This window comes from Zeus faber, assembly GCF_960531495.2.
Source record: "Zeus faber genome assembly, chromosome: 16".
NCBI lineage: Eukaryota > Metazoa > Chordata > Actinopteri > Zeiformes > Zeidae > Zeus > Zeus faber.
This window is the reverse complement of record NC_137202.1, coordinates 27,171,369-27,197,998: the sequence shown is the minus strand read 5'-3', so window position 1 is coordinate 27,197,998 and position 26,630 is coordinate 27,171,369. Positions and strand designations below refer to the sequence as shown.

Sequence of the window (26,630 nt, the reverse complement as noted above, 5' to 3'; positions counted from 1 at the left end):
GGAACACCCCACAAGACCTCCCTGTTAGATGCTCTGACCCCGTCGTCTAGCTGTCACAATTTGGTCCTTGTCAAAGTCTCTCAGATCCTTACGCCTGCCCATTTTTCCTGCTTCAACACATCAGCTTCAACAACTGACTGTTCACTTGCTGCCTCATACATCCCAGTCTGTGACAGGTGCCACTGGAACAACATGATCTATCTTATTCACTTCACCTGTCGGTGGTGTTAATGTTGTGGCTGATCAGTGTGTGTTTATATATATATACAGTATATACAGTATATATATGTGTATATATATGTGTGTATATATATGTGTGTGTGTGTGTGTGTACATATATATATATATATATATATATATATATATATATATATATATATATATATATATATATATATATATATATATATATATATATATATATACAGTATACAGTGTATAGATATAAATATAAAGCGAGAGAGCGAGAGAGAGACAGAGACAGAGAGAGAGACAGAGAGAGAGACAGAGAGAGAGACAGAGGGGTCTGATAGGCTGACTTGGTGACGCACAGCATCTTTCTCTCCTCACTTTGTCTTTTAATTTTTATTTTTTTGTCGTATTTTTTTCTGTTTGCCACAGCCGCCACCACACCGCCGGCACCGTGCTCCGTCTTTCCAGCCGCCCGTCAGCCGCCTTCTGTTCTCGGACGGACCCTCGGTGGACGGAGCGCAGGAGGTGGAGGTGGAGGTGGAGGTGGGGAAGGTGGAGGAGGAGGAGGAGGGCGGTGCGCGTTTGGGAAAGGTGGATTACGGGGCGATCGCTCCTACCTGAGAAAGCGCACTCGGCTCTGCCTCCTCTGCTCTTTTCTTGCTCGTATCTGACTTTGCGGATCTTTGCCTCCAGCACCATGAACATGTCTCCCCCGGACCGCAGGAAAAACGTCCGCGCGTTGGCTCTGGAGATCGGCATCAGAGTTCTTCTGTTTGGAGTTTTTGTGTAAGTAGCAGAGGTTTTTTTCCCCCATTTCAATCGTTTCATTATTATTATTATTATTATTATTATTATTATTATTATTATTATTATTATTATTATTATTATTATTGTCAGTTAACCCTTTATGCTACCTGTGGTGGGCAAAATGCATGAAGCTTACCTTGAAAATTATATATAGAGATGATATATATTGATATGTGTATCTGTTATTCCATTTTCAATAGTAATAATTATTATATAATAATGTTAATACAACAATAATAATAATAATGATAATAACAATAATAATAATAATATCGTTTGAAATAATGTTTTTTCCCTTAAATAGTTTTTCTTTAATTAGCCATATGAGTCTATTGTCTGCTACAGATATATATATATATGTTATTATCAATCTTCCCCAAAACTGGAAAGAGACCTAAACTTTCTGATATAAGCTGCTCTGACATATTTGAGGTAGTATATTTGACAACTGGAGTTTCAGTCCGATTTAACCTCATTTTATTATATCATCATCTCGTTCAATGGTAATCGCAGTGAAGACTTGTTGAAGTGGAAATTTAATACACGAGTAAATACTGTCAAGAAAATTGATATTGTGTGAAATTAAATCTGCTTATGGTGCTTGATTACTTCCCTGTACTTTCCTGCTGCAGCTGCAGGCTTATCCCCTCCAAGCTGAACGGGCAGGGATACACCAAAAGACCTTCTAAAGACAGCATTTACGCTTACAAACTGTTACTACTCCCAGGAGTGCACGCATTATGGGGTTTTCGCAGGGAAGGGTGATTACAGTGGATCACGCATCTTGTGGTTCTAGCACACAGTGCAAAGGGGGCAAAGACGATATGGAAGCAGCCGGATATTCTAGTCCCGGATCGGCTCCCGGGACGATTCTGGGACCGGTCACGGGAGCTGGTGACCGTGGCAAAATCAAACAAACAACGAGCCCTCGAGACGACCCGCTTCTACACATCTGGAAAATGTGTCTGGGACTCGAAAATCTCTGGAAAAGTCCTTTGGTGTGCGCTGGTCATAAGGCGAGGGAGGGAGTGTGTGCGTCAAAGAGAGCGAGAGAGGGGTAGAGAGAGAGAGAGAGAGAGACAGGGCGGTGGGTTTGGGAGAACACTTTTCTCTATCAGCGTCAGTACAATGTTCTGTCCGTTGAGCCCAAACTAAGATCACCACATGATGGTGAACTGTGCGTCGTTCGCCTCCACGTTATCAGACCCGGTCGGCGTCGGGCCTGCGTTTGATACCAAGCGTCTCACCCCGCCACAGCCTTCGTCTGAGGGGTGAGACGGCGCCGCTTGACGCAGCACATTTCCTCCAGCTTCAGATGTGTGGCGATAGTGAAGCGTCAAACATGAGGTGGGGGGGTATCAGGATGACGGGGGGGGGATCCTTGTGCGTGTGTGTGTGTGTGTGTGTGTGTGTGTGTGTGTGTGTGTGTGTGTGTGCGTGCGTGTGCGTGTGCGTGTGTGTGTGTGTGTGTGTGTGTGTGTTCATCCGTCCGCTGGGCTCCTCCTCAGCGGCTGAGTCCCTGATGACTGGGATGGATTTCATTTTACTACCAGTGTTACTCAGACAAATCACGGCCTTCACGGCTTAGAGAGCACACGCTGTTAAATTCACGATGGGGCCCAGGGAGGATTTTTTGTTATTCTAGTAAAAGTTAAGTATCAGTTTAATATGCAAATGAATGGCAAATCAAATTACTGCAATCAATATTTTACTGTTAGACCTTTAGCTTTACCATATCAACCATATAAGGATATCAAGATGATATTAATGCTGATGATGTCAATAATACTAACCCTAATTTCTTCGCCGTAAATTTGTCTTTTCATCTTATGGCTCATTTACCATTTGGACTCTTTGACACTTTTGACAAAATTATTCTTTTGAAATTCTTGCCACAAAAGCATTTTGAGTGTGTGTGTGTGTGTGTGTGTGTGTAAGTGAGCAAGGGAGAGAAAGTGTACACACCCTACACTCACACTCATGCACTGTCTATCTATCTATCTATCTCTGTCTGTCTGTCTGTCTGTCTGTCTGTCTGTCTGTCTGTCTGTCTGTCTATCTATCTATCTATCTATCTATCTATCTATCTGTCTATCTGTCTGTCTGTCTGTCTGTCTGTCTGTCTGTCTATCTATATATCTATCTGTCTATCTGTCTGTCTGTCTGTCTGTCTGTCTAGAATGAGTAATATGGATCGGACCGCAATTACACTAATAGTCGTGCAACCAGAATCTGACAATGAAAATGTCATGGTTATTAATGGTTTTCATTCCTTAAGGAAGGCAATTATAGAAAAATATGGCAATGCCAGTGAGGGAACCCTTCCATGTCTTTATTATTATTGATCAATTTACCGAAGGTCCTCTCGCTGTCCAGGCTGCGTTGAACCTACGCTGACCCTTCTGGAGGGCTCACGCCACATACATGCATTATTTAGTCAACCCCATCCTCACATTTTTAAGGGTTGTTGGCGTAAACATTTTTTAATTGTGCCACACAGAAGTTTAGAGCTGCTTGGCCGCATTCCAGAGCGAGGCGCAGTATCGGTCTCAAAGAAAAAGGGCTTAGACGTAGCAAGGCAGAAGGCGCTTTGACGGAGCAAGTGCACTTTGTAATGTGATTTTTATCTCGCCTAAGCCGAGTTCTAACGTCTCTCCTCGAAGCCGCCAGTAATTGCCGTACACAATAATATTTTCCGTCGGCTGATAAGGGCCACACAAGTTTCGGGTTCTACAGGGGCGGCGGTTCTCCGTTCCGCCCGACCTTGAAACCTTGGTACCGATGGCAACGGGGGTCGATTGTTCTTTCTCGCCTTTAATGGAGGGAATCAGGGGCCGGCTATTGTTGGGCTCCCGGTAAGACGGTGCGTGGGAGTCTCCGTTCCCCCAACCCCTGTCCGCCTCTGAGGAGGAGTTTGTGGATGTGTGTTTTGAGAAAAAGAAAAAAGCTAAGGTTATAAGAGTTCAGCTTTGAATCGGACTAATAAAGTGGTGCCCCCATTTCGCCGCTCATTTCCCTCCGTGATGCAAAGAGCCGCCGAGGGAGACGAAGACCAATGACCTGATCTGTAGGTTTTGCATCAGCAGCCAGTGCGGGAGCTTCTGAAACCAAGTTAATTGGTGTCCACATATCATTCCAAGATCATAAAGATATCGTCTTTAACCTTTTGGTTACGGGAGCCTTGAGGATCTTTATCCCTAAAGAGTTATATTTAGTAATCGGGTAATCAAATATTAGCACAATAATAAATGCTGTTGTCATACAGTTACAGTATGCTTGTGTTATATGTTTCATATATGCTCCTTGATGACGTACTATTTGTTTTTTGTGTGGCCGAAGGGGCCACTTCTCAGGTTGGTAGCGGCGTGTGGCGTGCATTTATTGGTATGATTTATATTCCTGAATCCTGAACTTTGGGGCTCGCCGGCCAAAACGATAAACTAGAATGGTAGATGCATTAATCGGGCCGCAGGAGGAATGCGGGACTCTCACGCTCCCGGTGCCGCAGCTGAGCTCCTGCTCGCCTCTCGCGCCCCGCACATGCTGCATGTGCCGCTCCCAGGTGTCACTGTGAATGATGACGTCATCTCGGCAGGGCCCAACAGGCGAATGGAAGTGTGCGAAAGTAGTGCACCCAGAACAGAGTGGAGAACGCAGACTTTTCCTTGGACTCCTGAGATAAGGGAATCTGCCAGTAGCCCGGGGAGGGAAAATAAATCATAGATAGATAAATAGATAAATAGACTGACCCAGCGAGGCAGCACCCACACTCGCCGCATTGAATAGTGAATAGTACCTGATCTAAAATCTGCGTGTGTGTGTGTGTGTGTGTGTGTGTGTGTGCGTGCGTGCATGCGTGTGTTTGCTCTGAGGGAGCGATGGAGGTGCAATTTGTGCACATTGTGTTTTTATTTCATTTGACTAAATTTCCTTATTGAACGAAACATAAAAAGCACCGTTCCACCGTCTGCATTCAAAGATTTCGTCCGCGAGCTCAAGCCGAGGTCCACGGTCTTAGCCGCCCGACAACCACCGGGCCACGGAAGGCGCCGGGTCGCGGTGCATTTGCCTGCCATGTTTACTTCCATACGACAGAGCGCTGCGTGTGATGTCTTTGTTGCTTCTGCGCATGCAGTTCAGGACCGTGACCCGTCCACATTGGAATCTGCTGTTGGCCACATTTAAAAAATTATGTGAACAGGCAAAGAAAAAAAAATCTGATCCGAGCAATAAATCCAAACTGAGCGCTGCGGCTCGCACTGTGAACGTAGCCGTAGACTCCTCTATCGCCCCCATGCCCAGCATGGCCTCTCCAACCCAATTCCACCTGCACGATCTTGCGTTTATGTGCAGGCAAGCGATGCGGCCGAGAGAGAGATGGTCACTAAGCAGGGACGCCGTACGATCAACTGTCTTTGGCCACCGCAAACAGCAGGGGGTCCAACCACTTGTCCCAATCAAGGCTATTGTCGTGAACTAACTTATGAATCATGGTTTTCAGTATTTTATCAAAGCGCTCCACTAGACGGCCTGGGGATGATAAATGCTGATCCGAATTAAGCGGACACCCAGTAATTCATACGGTTCTGCGACTATGCATGATAATGGGTGTGACCTGGTCGGTCAAGATTTCCGTCTTAACCCCGACTTGGTAGACGACCTAAAGCAGCGCCTGCGCCACATTTTTGGCCATAATACTGCTTCAGGGGTATCGGGTTGCACAATCCGCTAGAACTGATACAAGATGATACCTGCAGGGACTGCGGTCTAACGGCTCGATGGGGTCCATACCGAGTCTTTCGAATGGGCCCTCAGCTAGTGGGAGGGGCGTCAACGGCGCGCTAGGCATCACACAATTGGCACTCAGGAAATGTGGTGCACCACTTGCATATGTCTGCCCAAATACCCGTTATTATCCGTTGTAGTGTTTTATCGTGTCCAAGGTGACCGGCCTTCGGGTTATGGTGAGCCACCTGGAAGTGCATTTCCTGGCCCAAAATCAGGGAGTACGACAGGCGGGAACTAACCGCAGCCTTCACCGTATGCTTTTTCCTTTTGTGACACACATATATATACAAACTGTGTATATATATATATATATATATATATATATATACACACACACACACACACACTGTATACTGTATATACTGTATATACTGTATATGGATACTGTACTGTATAGATATGGATAAATTATAGATTTACTCATACTATTTAAATGTGTTATAGTCACTGCACATAAACATAAAAACACTCGTATAACCCCGGGTCTACCCCTTGCACGTTACGCCTCTCCGCGTAACAGCTGGACAATTTCATCATTTTTTCAGTTTTATTTATTATTTCATTATTTTCATCCCCCCCCGTCAGGGTTTGGCATAGCACCGGCACAGCCCCTTTAAGGATTTCTTCACAATTTTACATTTTGACATTGATCGAACACTTAAAATCAAAATAACTACCGTCCGACAATTATTTTAAGTTTTCTGTTTATTTAAGACTGATAATTCGTAAAATAGGCAAACGTAGAGCGGTGGCTTAAATGTGTAATGACTCCAATGGAGACCCCCCTCCTCCCCGCTGACACACACATTATTTACTTTTCCACGTGGATCATTGCGATCCGACACAAAACAAGCACGAATTGCATTCAGAAGCAAAATGTTCATGGGATGTTTGCGCTGGCATATCATAGCGCAAAATCCTTTTAGTGAATAGGAGGCTAGAACCGTGCTGATAGCGGCGGCAATCCATGTGCAACTCGTGGTTCCATAAGCGGCTGTGATCCGTTTCTTTCTGAATCTGCCCCTCTGTCTTTTTCTCTGAAAAAAAGGAACAAACATACTGTAAGCCCAGCGTACATTCAGGGTAGCTTCTCCCAAACGACATAGACTTTTATCACAAAATCACATGGCAAGTGTCTGTTTAATGTTTCACAAGTCTTTCAAAACAGCTTCAATTTTGAGAAAATCTCAAATGACATCAGTGATCCAATGAGTGATTGTACGAGGTCGATTGAGCAGAGTGGAGTGGATTGTAAGGAGTGCCTTGAGATTGAGGTGTAATCCTTGTGCACTTTGTACACTCCTGTTGTTATGGATACAGGGTGCCCCCCACTGGTTCGGGTCCCCCATTTTATTATGGCCGATTTGGCTCGGGTTGGGTGGCATTCCGTTGCCTTTAGTCCCGGATCCGTGCATCAATACGCGAGTCTATCTGGGTATATTTCGTATCAGCGCTCATCACGAGTGTTTTTTTCCATAAAAGCAAATCAGGTTTTTAACAAAGTGCTTCATCTGCTTCAATGGCCGGCGCTGATTGGTGCTGCCAGGTTCTGCCTGCACACCGGAAAATTTGAGTAAATATAATTAATTCAAGCATCCAAAGATGCCAAATCTGAACAAAAACTGTGTGGTATTAGATGAAGTATTTTGAAATGGAAAAAGATGTGCAACGCTAGTATTAGGATGCTTTGTAAAGCGAATGTTGTTATTATCACAGCTACCCTGACCTGTCGCTCCAGGATCCCCGTGGAACCTGGTATCACCTCGTCATACCTTCAGTGTACCGAGGCCTTTATTTCATATGGGCACAGAAAGCTGTGATTGTCAATAGTGACAAAAGACCGTACCGCGTTGTACCGCGGAATGCATGTCCGCACCATCGTCCGTACTGCAGTGAGTGAAAAGGAGGATGGATTCTCTGACATGCGACTCCATCGTATCACGGTGCCACTTCCCTTCAGAACCTTTCCAGCTGATGATGACGCCACATCGCAGCTTTTACTGTTCTCTTTCCATCACAATGCATTGTGGGATAGTGTCGGATGTTTGCATACCGCCATATTTCACGCAGTAGCCGTCAATGTAGCATGTATTCTGTGACAGTTCCTCTGCCACGGGCCACCCAGGTGGGTGATTTAACCCATGCTTATGAGTTGCTCTGATGAGCAACAGCGGCACAGCCACCACTGATCCCGGGCCCAATTAAATAGAGCAAAGACAGGTGTGGCTGCTTAAATTACACCACCCCCACACCATATTCTCCTCGTGCTTTTTGCATACTATTTGACCCATACTATGGTTTTGTCCACACTAACAACCCTCACATACCCGCATGGCGTACTAGTATGCCATTTCGGATGCAACAATAGTGTTAATCCTTGTCCATTGTCCGCACTGACTTTGAGACACGCTTGATACACTGATTTTAATATTAATATTTTAAACTATCGTGCCTCCACTGTTTTTTGGGGGTCATGATAAACATTTTTCACAACTCCCAGGAGTCCCACCACACCGCCACCCTCTGAGACCTCTGCCTCAATTAAGAAAATATACACATATAAAATGAAGAATGAATACACGGAAAATGATGGAATGCATTTTTAGCATCGCAGTCTTCCTTCCATGAATCCGCGGCCAACCATTTCCAGAACTCTGCCTCCGCAGCTTTCATTATAATGTGAAATTACTCCGATTAAACAGATGCTGCAGTGTTTACCGGCCGCATTTCATCAAATTATACTTAGCGGAGATTAAGGAGAGCATCAGAGTGTTTCCTGACGCTGGCAGGGTTTTTCAGTAGTTATTACATCACTTTGAAACTGCATATTTGCGAGAGTTTGTGTTTTCCATTAGTAACCGATTTTTTTAAATTATATTAACTATAAAAAGTCTCAAGGCAGTGTTTTGGCAAATATTTACTGCTAGTCGTTTTTGCGCACCCTGTGCGGCTAGAGGGGCGAGCTTTACCATTTGACACGATAAGCAGCCTTGCCTGGGGCCCCCAGCAGCCAGAGACTCCAAGAAAGGCAACGCTTGACGCCGTTAAAGCATTTTCCGAGTTTGAGCCGTACGTCATGACAGCGGCGTATTAGGGACCGTCCACAAAGTAACACAATGGTTTTAAAAGTATAATCACTCGTTGATCGTAATACGTTTTAATCAAAAATCGAATCAGAAAAAACATTTGAATATGAAAGGCTTCATGTTACACAGACTTTGTTTTCTAGCCACAGGGTTCCTAATCCGGGGTCTGCAGCCCCCTGGGGGTCCCCCTGGGAACTGGTGGGGGTCAACAGCAAAATTGTTATTATATATTTATTTGATTTATTTATGTTTTGTTTGTTATTTTTTTCCATGTTTTTATGTAAATGGAGTGTTTTTATGTAAACCCACTTGCTCTTGGGTTTACAGTGAGCCGTTGGCTGAATGGAAAGGAAAATAATCAAATCATAGGATTCAAAAGCGGTGCTTATTAAATAGAAAAATATTTCCGAAGGGCACCATTTTCACAAATTTAAAAAGCGTGATTAATCGCAGTAATATCATGTGATTAATTGGGATTTATTATTTGAATTGTTTGAAAGCCCGAGTTCATATATAAATTAATATACAGAAAAAAACACAAATAGATCATTTACAAACTGCTTTTTTAAAATATCCTGAGCAGAGGTAAGCTGTTGTCGTCCCTTTTCCTCTGCATTTTACATTGATTAAATAGTTACAGGTTGTTGACCCACAGCGATACCTTCTGGTAAAATATAAAGTAAAAACAGCCAGAGCTGAGGGCCCCAACTCACTAAGATCACTCCTGTGCTGCTGTAGTTGACTTACTGGCTCAACCTACTCTCCCCACTCCCTCCTTCTGTCACTCATTCTGTCACTTTCTTGCACCACTCCTCTCTCGGGTTCCTTTTTCTTTTCTTTTTTTGGGGGGGGGGGGCGGCTGAGGGGAGTCCTTTATATCTCGAGTTCAACTCCAGTACTTACGTGTATCTGAACTGAGGCAGATGAGTTCAAAAGCAACTGATAAAACAGCCAACCTCCTCTGTCAGCATCTGAGTGTGTGTGTGTGTGTGTGTGTGTGTGTGTGTGTGTGTCGGTGTGTGCGTGCGTGTGTGTGTGTGTGTGCGTGCGTGCGTGTGCGTGCGTGTGTGTGCGTGCGTGCGTGTGCGTGCGTGCGTGTGTGTGTGTGTGTGCGTGCGTGCGTGTGTGTGTGTGTGCGTGCGCGTGTGTCTGTGTGTGCGTGCGCGCCTCTGTGTGTGAGCGTGCGTGCATCAAGCGTGCATGCGTGCTTGTGCATGCGTGTGTGTGTGTGTGCGTGTGTGCGTGCGTGCTTGTGAATGCGTGTGTGTGTGTGTGTGTGTGTGTGTGTGCGCGTGCGTGCTTGTGAATGCGTGTGTGTGTGTGTGTGTGTGTGTGTGTGCGCGTGCGTGCTTGTGAATGCGTGTGTGTGTGTGTGTGTGTGTGTGTGTGCGTGCGTGCTTGTGAATGCGTGTGTGTGTGTGTGTGTGTGTGTGTGCGTGCGTGCTTGTGAATGCGTGTGTGTGTGTGTGTGTGTGTGCGTGCGTGCGTGCTTGTGAATGCGTGTGTGTGTGTGTGTGTGTGTGTGTGTGTGTGTGTGTGCGTGCTTGTGAATGCGTGTGTGTGTGTGTGTGTGTGTGTGCGTGCTTGTGAATGCGTGTGTGTGTGTGTGTGTGTGTGTGTGTGTGCGTGCGTGCGTGCTTGTGAATGCGCATGTGTGTGTGTGTGTGTGTGTGTGTGTGTGTGTGCGTGCGTGTGTGTGACGGTCCATTGGTTGAATGTGGCCACATTGCATTGTCTTGTCTCTGGGGTTTTACTGTCAGACCCAGCTCAGCTCTTGACGGCTTCCCTGCGCTTCCCTCCCTCCCTTAAATTAACTTCTTTTTTTTTTTTCTTGAAGTGAAATCTTTTAAGGCCAATATTTTCAAGCTCAATGACTATACACAGAATTCTGGGTCCATCGGATTCTCACAAAACCAAGAAATAAGATTGTATTGTTCAGGTTCAGCATTCTGGTTCACTGCCATCTCCATTTCATTGGTTATTGTGTATCAACACATTTATTGGTTCACTTTGAAATATTTCATATTGTTTTTCAGTCTGATTTTGTCATTTATCATTAGGTTTAGTGTATATTGTCATCTATCTATCTGTCTATCTCTCTGTCTATCTGTCTGTCTGTCTATCTGTCTATCTATCTATCTCTCTGTCTTTCTGTCTGTCTATCTGTCTGTCTATCTATCTATCTGTCTTTCTGTCTGTCTATCTGTCTGTCTGTCTGTCTGTCTGTCTGTCTGTCTATCTATCTGTCTGTCTGTCTGTCTGTCTATCTGACAGTCTATTTGTCTGTCTGTCTGTCTGTCTGTCTGTCTGTCTGTCTGTCTACCAAACTATCTGTCCATAGATAGATCCTCTTGTTGGAAGAAAACACACATTCTAATCTGGAAGACAAAGAGTCAGAGGTGTCTGTGCAGAAGACAGCGGTGAACAGGCAATGACATCTGAATTGCACGTAAATAATTAGAAATAACAATAAAAGGGTTAGAATGTTATAAACGATGCAGACAAACCGATCCACAGGTCATTTCTTCTATGTTTGTATGTGCGTGTGTTGCCTGGCACCATTAAGCATAGTGTGACGCACGATGTACAGCATCGCTCCTAATGTCAGTGAGCGGCTCACTAATGACCCGTTTCACTGCTGTGTGTGTGTGTGTGTGTGTGTGTGTGTATGTGCGTGTGAGTGTGTGTGTGTGTCTGTGTGTGTATGTGTGTGTGCGTGCGTGTGTGTGTTTTTCATGACATCTCTCTGAATTTCCTCTTCTGGTGCTGTCGGCCTTGACATTTGCCAGGATGAATAATGAGCGTGGCAACACCCATACAGTAAATGTCAGTTTGGAGGTCTAGTCCCGTATCCGTGTGGAACATCGCTCTGCAGTGAGTTAGCGTCACATTTCGGTCTGTAATTTCCTTCCCGTGAATACCACGGCAACATCCGACTGGAAAACACATGAACCCGCGGTGCCCTTTCACTTCACGCGGGGTTGTTCAAATCCCCGTCTCTGCTTTGGGGCAAACGCCTTTGACATCGAGTCTCGCGTGTAAAAAAAAAAACGACGACCCCGGGTGGCGGGCGCTCCGATGAAAATGTTTATTCCTCGTGACAACAAACCCTTCACCGGATTCCAAGTACGAGGTCACAGCCTGACTCAGGTTCCAACCGCGGATGAGTGAGAGCGTTCGAGTCGTCCTGAAGAAAAGTATTATTCATAAGTGTGATTTGTTTTTCATTTGATTTTTGTGCTTCATCCTGATCTCCGTCATTTCGGAAGTGTAACTTTTGCACGGCCAGCTGGGAAATCATGTGGCCTCTTGTCTTTTCTGCAATGACTTTCAAGATAAGATAAGACTTTATTTATCCCTGGAGGGAAATGCCGGCAATACGGCAGCAAAAAAACAGTGCAGTCGTGAAAAGATACAACTCAAAATGAGATAAGTTATAAGAAATAACCCATATGTACACTATTTATCTTTGCACACAGTCAACTGCCCCAGTTGGCCCCAATATGGGCAAGTAGCAGTTAGTCTACGGTAACAACATGTTATTGCAGCATTACTACAGGTCATTACATTTCACTGCATATATGTATGGAAGTATGTATATGTATGTGACAAATAAAAAATCTTGAATCTTGAACTAATGAAGGTGCATACCGTAGTAATGGCATTCAATAATGGCAAAAAAAACTTGGCTTATAGTAATAACATCAGTCAAAAAGTGGCTATATGAAATATGGCATCCAATATTGACAACATTCAAAGACTGGCATACTATGACAATAGCAGTCCACGATAACAGTATTTCTGACAGACAACTCTAGATTTAATCTAAAAGGATCTTTTATTTATTTGGCATGGTTTGAGTTTGGGCATCTGGGCTCCACTGCTCATCACTCCTGGTGAGTTGTACAGAAAACATAGACATACTAAATAAGATGGAAATATAGGAGTGACGAGCTGGAATCCCCCCATTTGACAGAAGAGCAGAGCCCAACAGGTGGAGGCAGGGGGGGGTGGAGGGAGCGCAGCAACACAGCAAGCAAAGCAGACAGCAAAGCAGGCAGCAAAGCGGGCAGCAAAGCGGGCAGCAAAGCAGGCAGCAAAGCAGGCAGCATGCAGGCTGCTGGCTGCTTAAATAGTGGAAGCGTTTGGCGCCGTCGAGTTGTCTGACAGAACGAGCTCCGCAAGCTACGCCTCATCCATAGTAATGGTGATAGTACCAATCATCCTAATATAGCAGCAGTCCAAGTAAGTAACAACCTGTAGTATCTACTCCAAGTTGGTATTATAGTGTCCATGTGCAAAGTTCAGTATGGTATTAAGGGTGTTCTGGGTAAACGTAGGTTGCACAGGAGCGGACACACGCGCTTCCCAATTCTCGCGTTGCGCGGCCCTGTGCGTCAAACAAGCTGATCGGTTCGATAGTGCAACTTCCTGTAGGGAGGAGGGTTCGAAAAACGTAAATTAAAATTGATCAGGTAGACGCCCGACTTAGGGATGAAGCCTTCAAAAAAAGTTTGGAAAATTAATAAAAAGTGGTTCACCAAATGTGACACTGCCCCGCCCAGTGGACGCGAAATGTTTTAGACAAAACCCGTACAAGTACAGAAGCAAACGTCTCCGAAGGACACCCGTGCACGCTCGCTTACGTGCGGGCGGAGGAGTAGAACGCAGCCTTTACACCTCGGCACAGAAACCCCTTGGCCGGGCCGCCTTGGGCTTGGACCACTGCATTTCCCTGATAGCGGTTCACCGAGACCAGACTTCTTTATGCTTTGAAGGCGTCCTCTGGAGCTTTGGTGATAACAGGATGTTGTACCTCTGGCCGGGCGGAGTCGGCTCTCATTCCTTGGCTCATTACAGCTTTGAGTGCATCCCACCACCCACGGACTGGGTGCACGCGCCGCGCCAGAGCGACGGATCCCTCGTTTTTTCATTCACTGTCCGCCACCGAGAGGTTTGAATGGCAGGTGGAGGACTGTGTTTTCCTCCTTTTATTGCCTTGTCCTGGCTAACTGTGGGGGTGGGTGGGGGTGGGGTGATCTCAAGGGAAAAGCTTGCACTCGCCAAATGTCACTCAGTGGGTATTGTACTGCCCTCCATTCTCACTCTCTCCTCCTCTGGCTCTTTCGTGACAGCCTGGCACTCAGTGTTCTTGACGTGCGTGGCCGAGGCCCTGGCTGTAAAGTAACTCAAAGAAAAGGCAAAGAAAGTGTGAGAGAAAGGGAGCGGTGGGGGTGCAGCATCGATTACGGCTGCTAACCCTCGGGGGGGATGATGACTTTTACCGTTCGTAAATAATAGAGATAATGGATAATGGGCTCCTTCGACACAAGATTATGGATATCTGGGATTGACCTTTTTTTCTCCACCTGACCAGGCTGCAGCGGGGATGGACGAAAAGACTGCAAACGTGTCCGTCAAAGGCTTGAGGGCGAATTCCCCAAGTCATGCCTCCATCGCTAGTAGCACCGTCAATTGCGCATCAGTTGCGCCAGCTCTATGCGCCGTCTCAATGTCCGAAGACATTGCACTAATGATATGAGGGCGCAAACACTGCCATGATGTCTTGCAGCTGAGTGTAATCTGCCCCTTGTTTTGCGTCTGATGGCAATTATCCATGTGGCAAAGGAAATAATCCGTTTGATAATAATTAGTGGACGTTATTTGCAACAAGGCTCATGTGTGAATAATATCAAATTTAAATGCGCGCAAATAGCACCGCCGCACCGCGATGCTCTTTGCGTGGCAGTGCAGTTAGCGGCGCTTCTCACCATTTGCCGATGCTTCGTTAATTAGACGCTTGTTTTTTGTGTTATTGGCGCATTTTTTTTTGCGGCCGCCAATGCCGCACAATTCATCGCTTTGTTTTGCATCCCAGGGGTGCATACACTATAGGATCTGGTAAGGACAGTGATCACATCTTGGGATCCTAGCACACACTATAGGAATGAGACAAAGACTTCACATAATATCAAACCCAGCTGATGTTCTCAAGACTTTGTGAGCATCTCAAATCAAAGGATTGCCGGTGACTGGCTGAAGACTGGGATCTCCTTGTGATTCTCTTAAGATCCTGTTGTCCGGTTGTCGGAAGAGACAGAAACAATATATGGCGCTTCCTTCCCTCCTTGTTTTTTGCACTCGCTTTGTAATCTGAAAAAGATGGGCTGGGATGCTCCTCGCAGCCGTCACCTCGTAGCCTGGAGTGGTGTCCTCACGGATCAGCCTTTAGACTGTTTCCCATTACCGGCCGCACACACAACATTAAACTTCGATACACTCTGTCCCCGACAACCGCCAAAGTGTCTGTCTTCTAGCGGCCCACAGGGGCCACCTCACACCTTTTCTACTTAAACACGAGGGCCCTTCGACGGACTGGAGGGGCTGCCGGTGGGAGCCTTCCAGGTAGGAAATGGTTTAGCGATCTTCCTCTACCTGCCATTCAGGCATTGAGGCCTTGAATTAAAAAACAGTTGTCGTGATGAGGTTACCAAGGTGACGGTAATGTTAACAATTCACAGGGAACCAAATAAAAACCCTCTGGGCGTGAATTCTGTTTCCCATGAATGAGACTTATATGTTGCCTGTTTCTGCGTTTTCCTGTGTGTCTGCAACGGAAAGCTTTGAAAGCTTGCATAATTCCCCATTGCCCTAGAGAGGGTAAGGTCAGTCTAACTGCTGGAGAATGTGGACTAAGTGGGGCAGGAGCCACTCAGGGGCCCCTCCTGCACAGGTAGATAAATGCTGTACAGCTGCTGTAGTTTCTACTTTGCCAAGCTCCGCTGGCAGCTAAAAAAGGATCAATATTGATGAAATTGCTCTGCCTCCATGTTTGGATATATCTGCGTGTTAGGGCTGAGTCATAAATGAACACAAGCACACACACACACACACACACAAACGTAAACAAAACACACACTCAAGGATCAAATCCGAAAATTCAATTCATATTTCAGATGGGGTTTGGGGGAAGGGGAACCTTGCCTAAAGTTAACAGCTTAATGCAAACAGACGTCTTCCAAGATACCGCGCGCCCGGCGGATACGCAGCATAACTAATTTATCAAGGAGGAATTTTCTCAATCGCTTTATTCAATGTCACGGTGGTGCAGCTTAAGACATGTAAGCCCAAAGCCACGTAATCCCCTCACAATGAATTATAATTCCATAACTTTCAAAATAAAATATAAAGTCTGATTTTTGACTGGTCCTTCGTTCCTCTGGAAGCACCGCGCTCGGGGAGAAGCCACATCGCAGGAACCACCTCATTTGTTTCCCTTGCTCTGGTTGTGCCCCCTGGGGTGCTTTTGTTGCAGACACAGGTAGGAATTACTTCTGACACGTTTGCTCCCAGTCAGTCAAAGTAGGAATAGAGCGGAATGAAGCGGGTGAAAATGGGTGTTTTCTGTTCGAAAGTTTTGGGGCCACAGAATGAGGCTGTAATTGTGGCAGGAAAGAAACGTCCTTTATCCATAGAGCGGTGAGAACTTGTACACACAAAAAACAACGGTAAAAATCTGTTAACACACAACGAACCCCTCACCTCCCGTTGTTTCATCCGAGAGCACGGAACGCCGGAAAGAAAATATATTATGCAGAACAATTTCACATTTCCCCTTTAAGACTTACTGAGCAGTCTCTCGGTGTGAGAGGCTGTTCTGTGGTTGGTTTTCAACCACAATGGAAATCTTTATCCCCGAGCCCAAGGCCGTTCCCTGAACAGATTCAATGAAGACAAATAAAACAAAATGAGGTGTCATCCGGGCAGTGAGCAATTGGGGGGGCAAGCCTTTGTGTGTCCTGTCTTTATGGGCACTCGGCGCATTCATCCGGGGGAGGCCCCCGGCGTCACACTTTAAGTCCAATGAGAGTCTGCGGTAAAGCAACGTGTTGGAGGCCAATAGGCACGATCAGCTGAGGCTTTGATTTTTTTCCAAAATATCCGAAACATCTTCCTTGACTCCGTCTTCGTCACAGATAATTCCCACATGTAATTCTCTCGAGGTCTCTTTCTCTCGCAGACTCTGAAAGGACATGATACATGATTGGCGTGATACATTGACATACTAAACACTAATTACCACTAATACTTTGTAGCTCCCCCTCGTGACGCCAAAACAGCTGTGAGCCGTGGAGGCATGGACTCCACCAGACTCTGAAGGTGTCCTGTGGTATCTGGCACCAAGACGTTGGCAGCAGATCCTTTAAGTCCTGGAAGTTGGAGGTCCATCAGATCGGACCTTAACCCCACCCATCCACATGATGTAGAGGAAAAGGTGATTCATCCGACCAGGCCACCTTCTTCCACTGTTCCATTGCTAGACTTCACTCTCCATGTGCATCAATGAGCCGATGGGCGCCGATCACCCTGTCGCCCGTTCACCAGTCGTCCTTCCTTGGAGCACGTTTGGGAGGTAGTAACCACTGCATAGCGGGAACAGCCCACAAGACCTGTGGTTTTGGAGATGCTCTGACCCAGTCGTCCAGCATCACAATGTGCTCCTTGTCAAAGTGGCTCAGATCCTTACGCTGCTTCAACACATCAACTTCAACAACTGACTGTTCACTTGCTGCCTCATACATCCCCTGTATGTGCCATTGGCACGAGATGATCAATGTTATTCACTTCACCTGTCAGTGGTGTTGATGTTGTTGATGATCGGTGTAAATTGCTTAATTAAAAGTTCCCTCTACAGTTTTCTGACAGCCGGCCAGTCTTGGGCCAGATAGTCGGCCTTCTCTCTGCCTTACGACTGTGGGCTGATTCTTAAAAACTGTAAAAGTATTTTTCCCATTGGCTGATTGCTTTACGTGAAACCCTTTCTTTTTCATCGAAGGAAACCCATGACCTGTGATGGGAGTTCAGGTATGATAAAGGGTTTGGCTCTTCAAGGGGCACACTCTGCAGAGTTTGTAAAGTTTATGGCGCAGTCACTCTAAACGTAAAAATACCATTTCCACATTCCTCCAACCTTTTCCCCAGGGTACGGGATGAATTCTCCTGAGGCGATTCCTTCGGTTATGATGGAAGCACCGTGCTCCCCGCTTCATTCAGCTCCAATAACACTTGCCGGTGATGCCACGGACATTCCTGACAAATGTTCACCGTTGTAATTTCAGAATCAGAGTTTGTCTTCGAATGGGTCATGATAGACTATGACCGCCTCTCGCTGTTTCAAATCACACACTCCATAAAATGAAGGATTCACAGTGTCTCTAAATCCCATAAACCGTGGCAGGACAGGAAGCCGAAAGTACTATTTTATTTGATGATGAAATGAAAAACCTTTGCAAAAGTCATATTTCCTGCTGGGCCCAGTGGAATGACTCTGCCGCAGCAAGGTTAAGAGTTAAAAATATTGCCATTGCATTTGAGCAGGATCAGAATAGAGCGTCTCTAACTAAATGAAAGCTTGATTCATGTGAAAATTATATTTATCATAAAGTAAAAAAAAAAAGATTTAGTATTGCGCCGAAGAAGGGCTTTCATAAGGTTTTATTTATTTCAAAAAAGAGGGCTAAGGACAAAAAACTCTATCTCCGGAAAGGGAGAAATGGAGGTGAAGCGCCATTCCTCTGCTTAAATGGTCTGTCCTCGGGGGGGAATTGATCCTTTCTCGACGCCACGAGGAGACGGGACACAATTCCAGGTCAATCTAGAAATTTATCCCCTTCAGGGTGTGATACCGAGTATCCAGCGGCTTTGATTTGGCTAACCCACCGCCGATCGATCAACTCTGTTCTCTCGACAAGCTTATACGCACGCACGCACGCACACACACACACACACACACATACACATGCCAAGCTCACTGGAATCCCCCCAAAGTTATGGGCATAATAGCCCAAATGCGAACCCCCACCCAAGCTGACATCCTGCAGAATGGTCCTTATCTGTTGGGTTTGCCAGGGGAGTGTGTCACTGGAAACTCATTAAGGCGCCGGCGTCCTGGGCTGGGAGATAACACCGACAGACTGACAGGTACACATATGCAGCAGCTAATGACCTGTAGAGTGTGTTTCTGTGTGTGTCTGTGTGTGTGTGTGTGTGTGTGTGTGTGTGTGTGTGTGTGTGTGTGTGTGTGTGTGTGTGTGTGTGTGCGCACATTACGTCCCGCGGATGTGCCTGGACTGCATGTGCACGGTGAGGCACGATCCTGCTGGAGAGTTTTTAAATATTGTTCTCGCTGGGTGGAAGCAGACGTGGGGAGCTGAATAGGGGAGCAGCCGGAGTGATTCACCAGACATATTGTTCCACGCCGGCGCGATGTAATCTCATTGTGCGGCCAAATGTAATGCGGCACACGTGAGTCACGGACTCAGCAAGGTACAAAATCAGGTCGTGGTATATCATTATCTCTTGTAAAGACGCCCTTTAGTGGCAAACACACTCCCCGCTGCGCTCACTCACAATGAGGCTTTTGTGTTTGGTTTTGTCGCTCGGTCGTTTAGTTGTCGTCGCTCATTTAAGATGTCGTTTGCTTTGGAGATGCCATTGTTCCTCACCGCGACAAATTCCTTTTTCAGGTAGATGTTCTCAGCGGACAGTCAACTCATTCCGATCGGGATTGTTCTCAAAACACAATGCCGTGTGATTGTGGGAACACGCCTGGCCCGAAGGTGGCTTAGCGTGCACCAATCTGATTTTTAAGCAATTCAACCCGCTGAAGTATTTCAGAAGGCTTGGCTCCCGCTGAGTCGCTCGGCTCAGTTCGGCGGTGACTTCAGTACTTTTCTAGAGAACGACTTCTTGCTGAGAAACTGAGGGAAAGGCCGTCTGTGGTTGTGATCGTTTTGTGCGACGTGTCCTGCCCCCCCCCCCCCCCCCGTCCTGGCGCAGTGACCCCTGCTCGCCCCCCTGCAGGGGGGCCGGACCCTCGTTGACATGGTCCAGTTCGTTCTACACCGGGTGGAATTCCCATTGAAAGGGTGAATTCTCCTCTGTAAGAAACATCAGTTTCGTGTATCTTTGCTTGCAGGGGTAATTCGTCACGCCCGTTAGACTCTGCCCGACCTTGACATAACGTATTTAGACAGTATGTGTTTTAAATATCTGGAGCTGGTACTTACCCCCCACCACCACCCCAGGCCACTGAATTGTTTAGAAAAAAACGTGACAAAAAGTCTTCAGGCTTTAGCCCAAGGTCACATTCGACAAATCTCCGGATGGTGGAGGGCAGGGGGGGTATGTTAATGTTTTCCTACTCGGCTCCTCGGTCCGGGTCAGCGGCGGCGGACTCGGCCTCATTGAACGGGCGGCGCACAGAGCACATGCGGCTCCCATCAGACGCGGTGGAAAAAATTATAGTCGAAAAGGACGTTGTTCCGGACTCACTGGGTTACATTCAGACTTTGCCTGTGTGGTGAAAAGCAGCGCGGGAGCTTCTCCGTGGACGGTGAAGAGGCACTCTTCAGGTTGGCGTTCTATTGATATTCGGCGATCGATAGCGGCCACGGCCCGGCGGGGCCGATCGAAACCTCAGGGGGGTTTTGAGTTGGGCTCATGACGGTGCAGGTGATTGAACAAGTCGAAGTTCTGATCTGATCATTGTGCTCTGAACGTGTCATTCACTGTATTCACCTGCGGAGTAGCCCGCCTGGAACTTACTGTAGGAAGGAACAAGCTGAGGCTGAGCAGTGGAGGGTCAGCAGCCAATCCCCAAATAAAAGCCATTTTGAAAAAGTATGTCTTTCTTTTTTTGCGTTTTTATCTTTACGCAGGTTCACCGAGTTCCTGGAGCCGTTCGAGAGAGTGATCCAGCCGGAGGAACTTTGGCTGTACAGGAATCCCCTGGTGGAGTCGGACCACATCCCCAAGAGAGTGATGTTCGTAAGTGCCTCCCTGGCGCTCCCCTGATCACCTCTGAATACTTGATTGTTTCACTCTGAGCGTGGTGGCGGTGGCGGCGGCGGCGGCGGGCTCGCAGGCCACAGCTAATCCTTCATTTGAGGCAAATCGATGCTGCAAAGCCTCTGCCTTAGCCTGCCTAAGTGACGGAGCTAACAAATGGATCAATGCGCATAATGGATTTAGAATAATTTGAATTCCCTTTATTTCCGTTATTTATTTTTATGTTTTAAGGGAAAGAGTTTGAGAGGCCACTGGGGTAATCCTAAACAGGTCCTCGCCGTATATGTCAGAGAGACATTAAACGCCTTGTCGTCGGTAACAGGTTTCTTCGGTGTCAGTGATTAATAACACCTCTGGCGGGAAATGGCGAGACGGCGCCTTCCAGTGTTCCCCGGCAGCTTTTTTTTTAGGGGCGGGGGGATAGTTAGGTCCCCTCATCCCATCTCACTGTCCGCTGGGCCTGTCAGTTATCGGCAGAATACCTAATCCATCATCGGCACGAAATGTCCTCGCGCCGCCAGCGTTGTTTTTCCATCTCATTTAAAATGATCCAAAACCACAGATTTAATAATTCAGCGGCTCGGCTCGCTGTTTTTGAAAGCAGTTGGTGCTCTTAACAATCTCTTTCTCACATCCTTTCAATAAAAATGGGGAAAATTATTATTTTCCTGATGGTCCATCCTGTGTACTGGCAACAGGGGTACGGGGGCTACGCTATGCGTGTCCTCATAGAGACAACGAGCAGATGCTGATCAGCGTTGGTTGGTTTCCAGTGGATATTGAGCTGAGTGCTCCGCTCTCTGTCAACAAGGTTTTCAAAGCCTCTTCGCTCTATTTACACAAACGGATGGAAACCGCGAGAGCAAACAACTCCAAAAGTCTCCGGACTTCATCATCGTCCAGCGCACACCGGAGGCACCTGCACGGATGGCATTCTCAACCGTCAGCTCTGCCAAAAAACAAGCAAGTTGCGCGAGCTGAAAGGGACCGGGGTATCGTCCCCCCTGACGTGCGATTGAGCAGAAACGGATGCGACGGCGGCTGCGGCTGAAGGTTGACAAAAAAAGATTTCCCGAGTCAGATGCGGAGCCGGCTAAACGCCAGGATGGTCAAATGGCGAGGAACTGCTCGTGACTCCCGGTCTGTGCAGGATCGTTTAAACGTGTCCCAGCGCCGCGTTTTTTTTGGGGGGGGGACGGTTCCGAATGCCGAGCCAATGAATTTGGAAAGGGCACAGTGTGGCCTCCAGCGTACAGCGGACCGCCGATACGTTTGACGACCACGGCCTCAATGACGCACACAGTACCATGCGGTGTGGCGTCGCTCTTAGTGTCAATCGTGCGATGAACGCCGACCTGAACGGCAGGAAGCGGCCGCACTGTATTGCTCCATAAAAATATATCTCACGTACGGTAAACTTAATCGCACCACGAGGGCTGTTCAAAGCGACGGCTCGGTTTCGCTGTCATCTGTTTTTGACCGACCTTTCAGAGCGAGGAAATGTAGCTGTGAAGGAAATGATCCCATTAAGGGGTCTCCCCACCCCTCCCCCGCCGCCCCTCCAATTTAATTTGGTCTCGCCAGGCCTTTCATTAAGACCTGATTGCCTGGATCCACCCTCAAGATTTTCCGTTTTGTTCAGGCAGAGCTCTTCAGTTTTTTTTTGGGGGGTTTTTTTTTACGCAAGACGCACATGGTGAAAATAGCACCGGCCATCTCCGGCTACGGTTTTCGCTTTTTCGTTTTCCCAATTCCCGGGTGTGTGGCGCCCAATAGAAGGACGCAATCCCCCCCGCTCGTGAGTGTTCACCTCAGAGTGCGGCGCGAGTCTCGTTGCAAAAACAGCCCCCGGGGAGGACACTCACGCGCACACACACACGTGCGCGCACACACACACACACACACACACACACACACACACACACACACACACACACACACACACACACACACACACACACACACACACAGAGTACTATGCTAATTCACTAATCCCAGCTGTGGAAGATGAATATTGGCATTTGCTTAATAGGTTGACAGGTGCTACCAAAGCCCTGTAAGAACTGCTCCATGCCCATCGCTGCGGAAAGAGTGTGTGAGTCAAACGAAATGCGGAGACATCTCTGCACCTCTTTCACTCTGCATGCAGGAAAAAGAGGCCATTCCATCTAATTACATTAACACCCTCAGGCGACTGACCCCTCGCATCACGGAACATTGTATTACTCAAGAAGGCTGACGTGTGTTTCCATGGCAACGCAAATCCAATACTAGATGTTTGCTTAAGCAGTCCTGGAAGGCCGAGCAGCTCAACTCGCCGGTTTCCTCGGCAATAATAAGACCTCTCGCATTTCTCACAACTGTAGATTTTTCCTGGTCAGTCAGTTTATAGTCATTACAGTGTGTAGTTCAATGTTCTGAAATGGGAGACAGGAGCCATTTGGGAAGGGGGATTTCTTCTAACTCATTTTGTCATCTGCCTTCATCATGCTAATGAGACCGAGTTAGGATGGTGGAACTAAATAGATCGTGACGGGTGAACTCAGTCCAAATTGAATGACGCCATTTTTCCCACAGTGTTCCGGATTGGCGCTGCGAGGCGTCCGTCTTGGACGCACATTCCAACATGTGTTCGTTTCGAGACAATTTCTTGCGTCTGATTACGGAGGAAAAAAAACAGCTAAGTATCCCTGGTGAGGGGGTCAGGGGATCCCTGCGTCCCCTGACCCCAGGGCCAAATCAAATACCTGGGTTCCATCGGGCACACAACATAACTGACCTTCAGACCGCATAGGCCTCCGCAACATTGGCATTTAAATTGTCCCCCGGCAATAATTGTATTATAAGTTCACACCGGTTTCGCCATAGCTGCTGAGTTCCAACCCAACCAATTGCAGGTTGGTTTACATCCAGAATGGTTCAGTATGTCTGAACCCATAATGTTCTCAAATAGTTTGCAAATAGTACCAGGGTGATTTGCGGTGAAATATCGTAGCGTAGTGTGCAACAACTGCACTCTACGCTGGCAAGCGTGTCCCGTAATGCATTGTGAGGGATTGTGGGAAATCCCGAAATGATGCTGGACTGTAGTACGAGCAGGTAGTGTGTAGTACGTAGTAAGCCGTTCCCCATGAAGCAAAACACTTGTCTGTTTTTCAGCAAACTCTCCTGCAGATGCCTATGGTAGCCTTCAAAATAAATATAGGATAAATATTATGATTTCAAAATACGAGACACATCTACGCCTCATCATCTCTGCCTCCATAGCATAGCATTATGAAATAATTTAAAATAATATCTTAATTTATAGATTTGGTTGTTGATTTGTTGTTGGCTCATTTTGTGCATAAAAATTCACCAAAATGCAGGACATGAAGGATCCCCAGACGCCCACTTTGATTTTAAAAACCAGCAGCGCTCCCCTCTAACCCAATAGCACCACCCGCTCAAAAATGTTTCAATTAAACCTCTGCCCTTGATGGAGCACACATCAAATGTCACTCAAGTGTGTTTTCCCCAATAAACTCAGCAGACGTCAATTCGATCAGTAGGCCCGGGATGCATTTCACGCCTGCCTCATTCAGTTCCTATTGACTTTTTGGGTTTAACCTGTTGTGAAAAATGCACTTTTTCACGGCTTGTGCACATACATTTTGGTCTCTGATTGAACTACTAACACAAACTATGAAACAAGACAACCCAGTCGGTTTGTTGTGAGCTGCGTATTTCAGCCAGGTCATAAAACGACCACATATCAATGTTTTTCAACCTACTCAAAGTTTTACTGTTGTAACAAACAACCATTTTCTTTTCTGTCGCTCACGGAACTCTCATCTCATCACCGCTCTCAGTCTTGTTCTCGGAGTCTGTCAGTATTCACTACACCAGCGTTCACAATGGCCACGCCCCCTTATCGTGAAATAACACTATCTATTCTATATACACTATATACACTATATACAGTATATATACTATATACACTATATACACTATGAAATTGGATGTTTTGATTTGTGGCGAAAGGTTGGAAAATTTCGTGGCAAATTTCAGCCGTGAATAATTGAACCCGGTCTCAGGCTTTTTCGTGCTCTTGGTCACGTGAGTTTTATTTATTGAATCGTGACCCGGAGCACGATTTTCCTTCTTTTTTCATGCTACACATAAAAGGAAAACTAACCCGAGCAGTAATTATAATAATAATAGTATAGCATAATAAAATCATGCCACCGCGGGGAGGTGTGTGTGTGTGTGTGTGTGACTATCATGAAATAAAAGCAGCATCCTGGCTTCTTCTCTATTGAATGGTGTCTTCAATTCGAGGTTGGGTGAGAACAGGGACATGGGATCATAGCCTCAGTGTGAAGTCTACCCCTCCCCGGTGCCCTTTCACCAGGCTGGTGGTTTAGTTTGAGTGCACGTATCTGCCCCCCTACTCCCTTCTAAGATGGAATTGAATGAAAATGTCCTCGTTCAAGTTCATTGGTTTAAATTTCATTTTTATGTAGCATGAAAAAAGTCAGACAATCGTGCTTGGGGAGACGATTCAACAGATTCATTTTTGTGACGATGAGCACGAAAGAGCGTGACACCGGGTTGGAATAAGTACTTAAGTGTTGGAATAACTACTTAAGTGTTGGAATAACTACTTAAGTGTTGGAATACGTACTTAAGTGTTAGAATAACTTCTTAAGAATAAGTACTTAAGTGTTGGAATAAGTACTTAAGTGTTGGAATAAATACGAATAATAACTACTAATAAGGCATGTCGCTCTTCACCCTGAACGTGGAGCCGACGGGGGAAGCCTCCGAGCGCGTCTCCACTGGGGCGTGATGGAGGCCAGTGTTCGCTCTTTCTTTCTCGTCCCACCAGGCCATCTCCTTCCTCACTCCGCTGGCGGTGATATTTGTGGTGAAGATAATTCGGCGGACGGACAAGACGGAGATCAAGGAGGCGTGTTTAGGTACGTGCGCTCCTTCACAGCCGCGGCAGTCCTCCAGCCTCAGCACGATGTGTTTCCAGAGACGGTCGAAAATGAGTGTGATGTGACTCTGTGCGGCCGATTTTCTGGTTCTAACGCGGGCGAGAAAAAAACACAACGCTCCGTCGGGATGTGAGCTGGGCGTGAGCCTCTAACTAAAAAGGAATGAACTCTTAAATCCCGTTCCTTTATTCTCCCCATATCTTGGCCCACTGTCTCCCCACATTCTCCTGATCCCGTCTGACGCGGCGAGACGCAATCGCTCGTCTCTTCCGTTTTCCTCCGCTTCATCGTCGCGGCGCGGAGCTCAGAGGGGGTGCCGGGGGGGTTGCGGCGCCTTCATCTATTATTTAAAGCTGATCAGCCGGCGCTCGACGCAGGTTTCCGCTTCCTTCGTTGCTTTTGACGAACGTCGCCGAAGCTGCAGGCCTGCCAGAGAGCAGTGTGGAAGTTGAACACAAGTCAAATCAGAGAGAGGCCGAAATTAAAGGACGGGGAGAGAGAGAGAGAGAGAGAGAGAGAGAGAGAGAGAGAGAGGGAGCGAGAGAGAGAGAGAGAGAGAGGGAGGAGGGAAGGGAGAAAGAAGTGAGAACAGATGCGGCGACGTGCCACAGAGCCATCCGCCATCTGTCCAGTCCGGCCATCCATTCAATTCCAAAGCCAAAGATCACACTAGCACTCCATGGCTCCCAGTCTACCTCAGTCGGAATGGCAATCGTTTTGGATTCGTGAAATGTGGTTCTATGGAATTATTACCGAGCTGGGAGATGTTGGGGCTACTCGGTCACGTTTATGTCCACAATATTACCGAGAGACATCTTTGAATTGCTAATATGGCATTAAAGTGTTGTTGCAGCACATTCACATTCTCTCCAGTCTACCCACGCCTCCAGTAAAAGGGATTATGGCGTTCCATTAGCACGAGTAG

The 26,630-nt window shown here is 46.7% G+C and overlaps 1 protein-coding gene across 1 annotated transcript in view; it reads left to right on the top strand.

Moving 5' to 3' along the window:
* Nucleotides 1–889: 889 nt before the first annotated feature.
* Nucleotides 890–26,630, top strand: part of plpp4 (phospholipid phosphatase 4) — a gene marked incomplete at both ends in the record, with an annotated part of 40,355 nt that continues 14,614 nt past the window's right edge. Inside the window, 3 exons of the mRNA XM_080017214.1 lie at nt 890–978; nt 20,594–20,702; nt 25,594–25,684. Coding sequence (XP_079873340.1) covers nt 890–978; nt 20,594–20,702; nt 25,594–25,684 — 289 coding nt within the window. The remainder of the gene's footprint in view (nt 979–20,593; nt 20,703–25,593; nt 25,685–26,630) is intronic.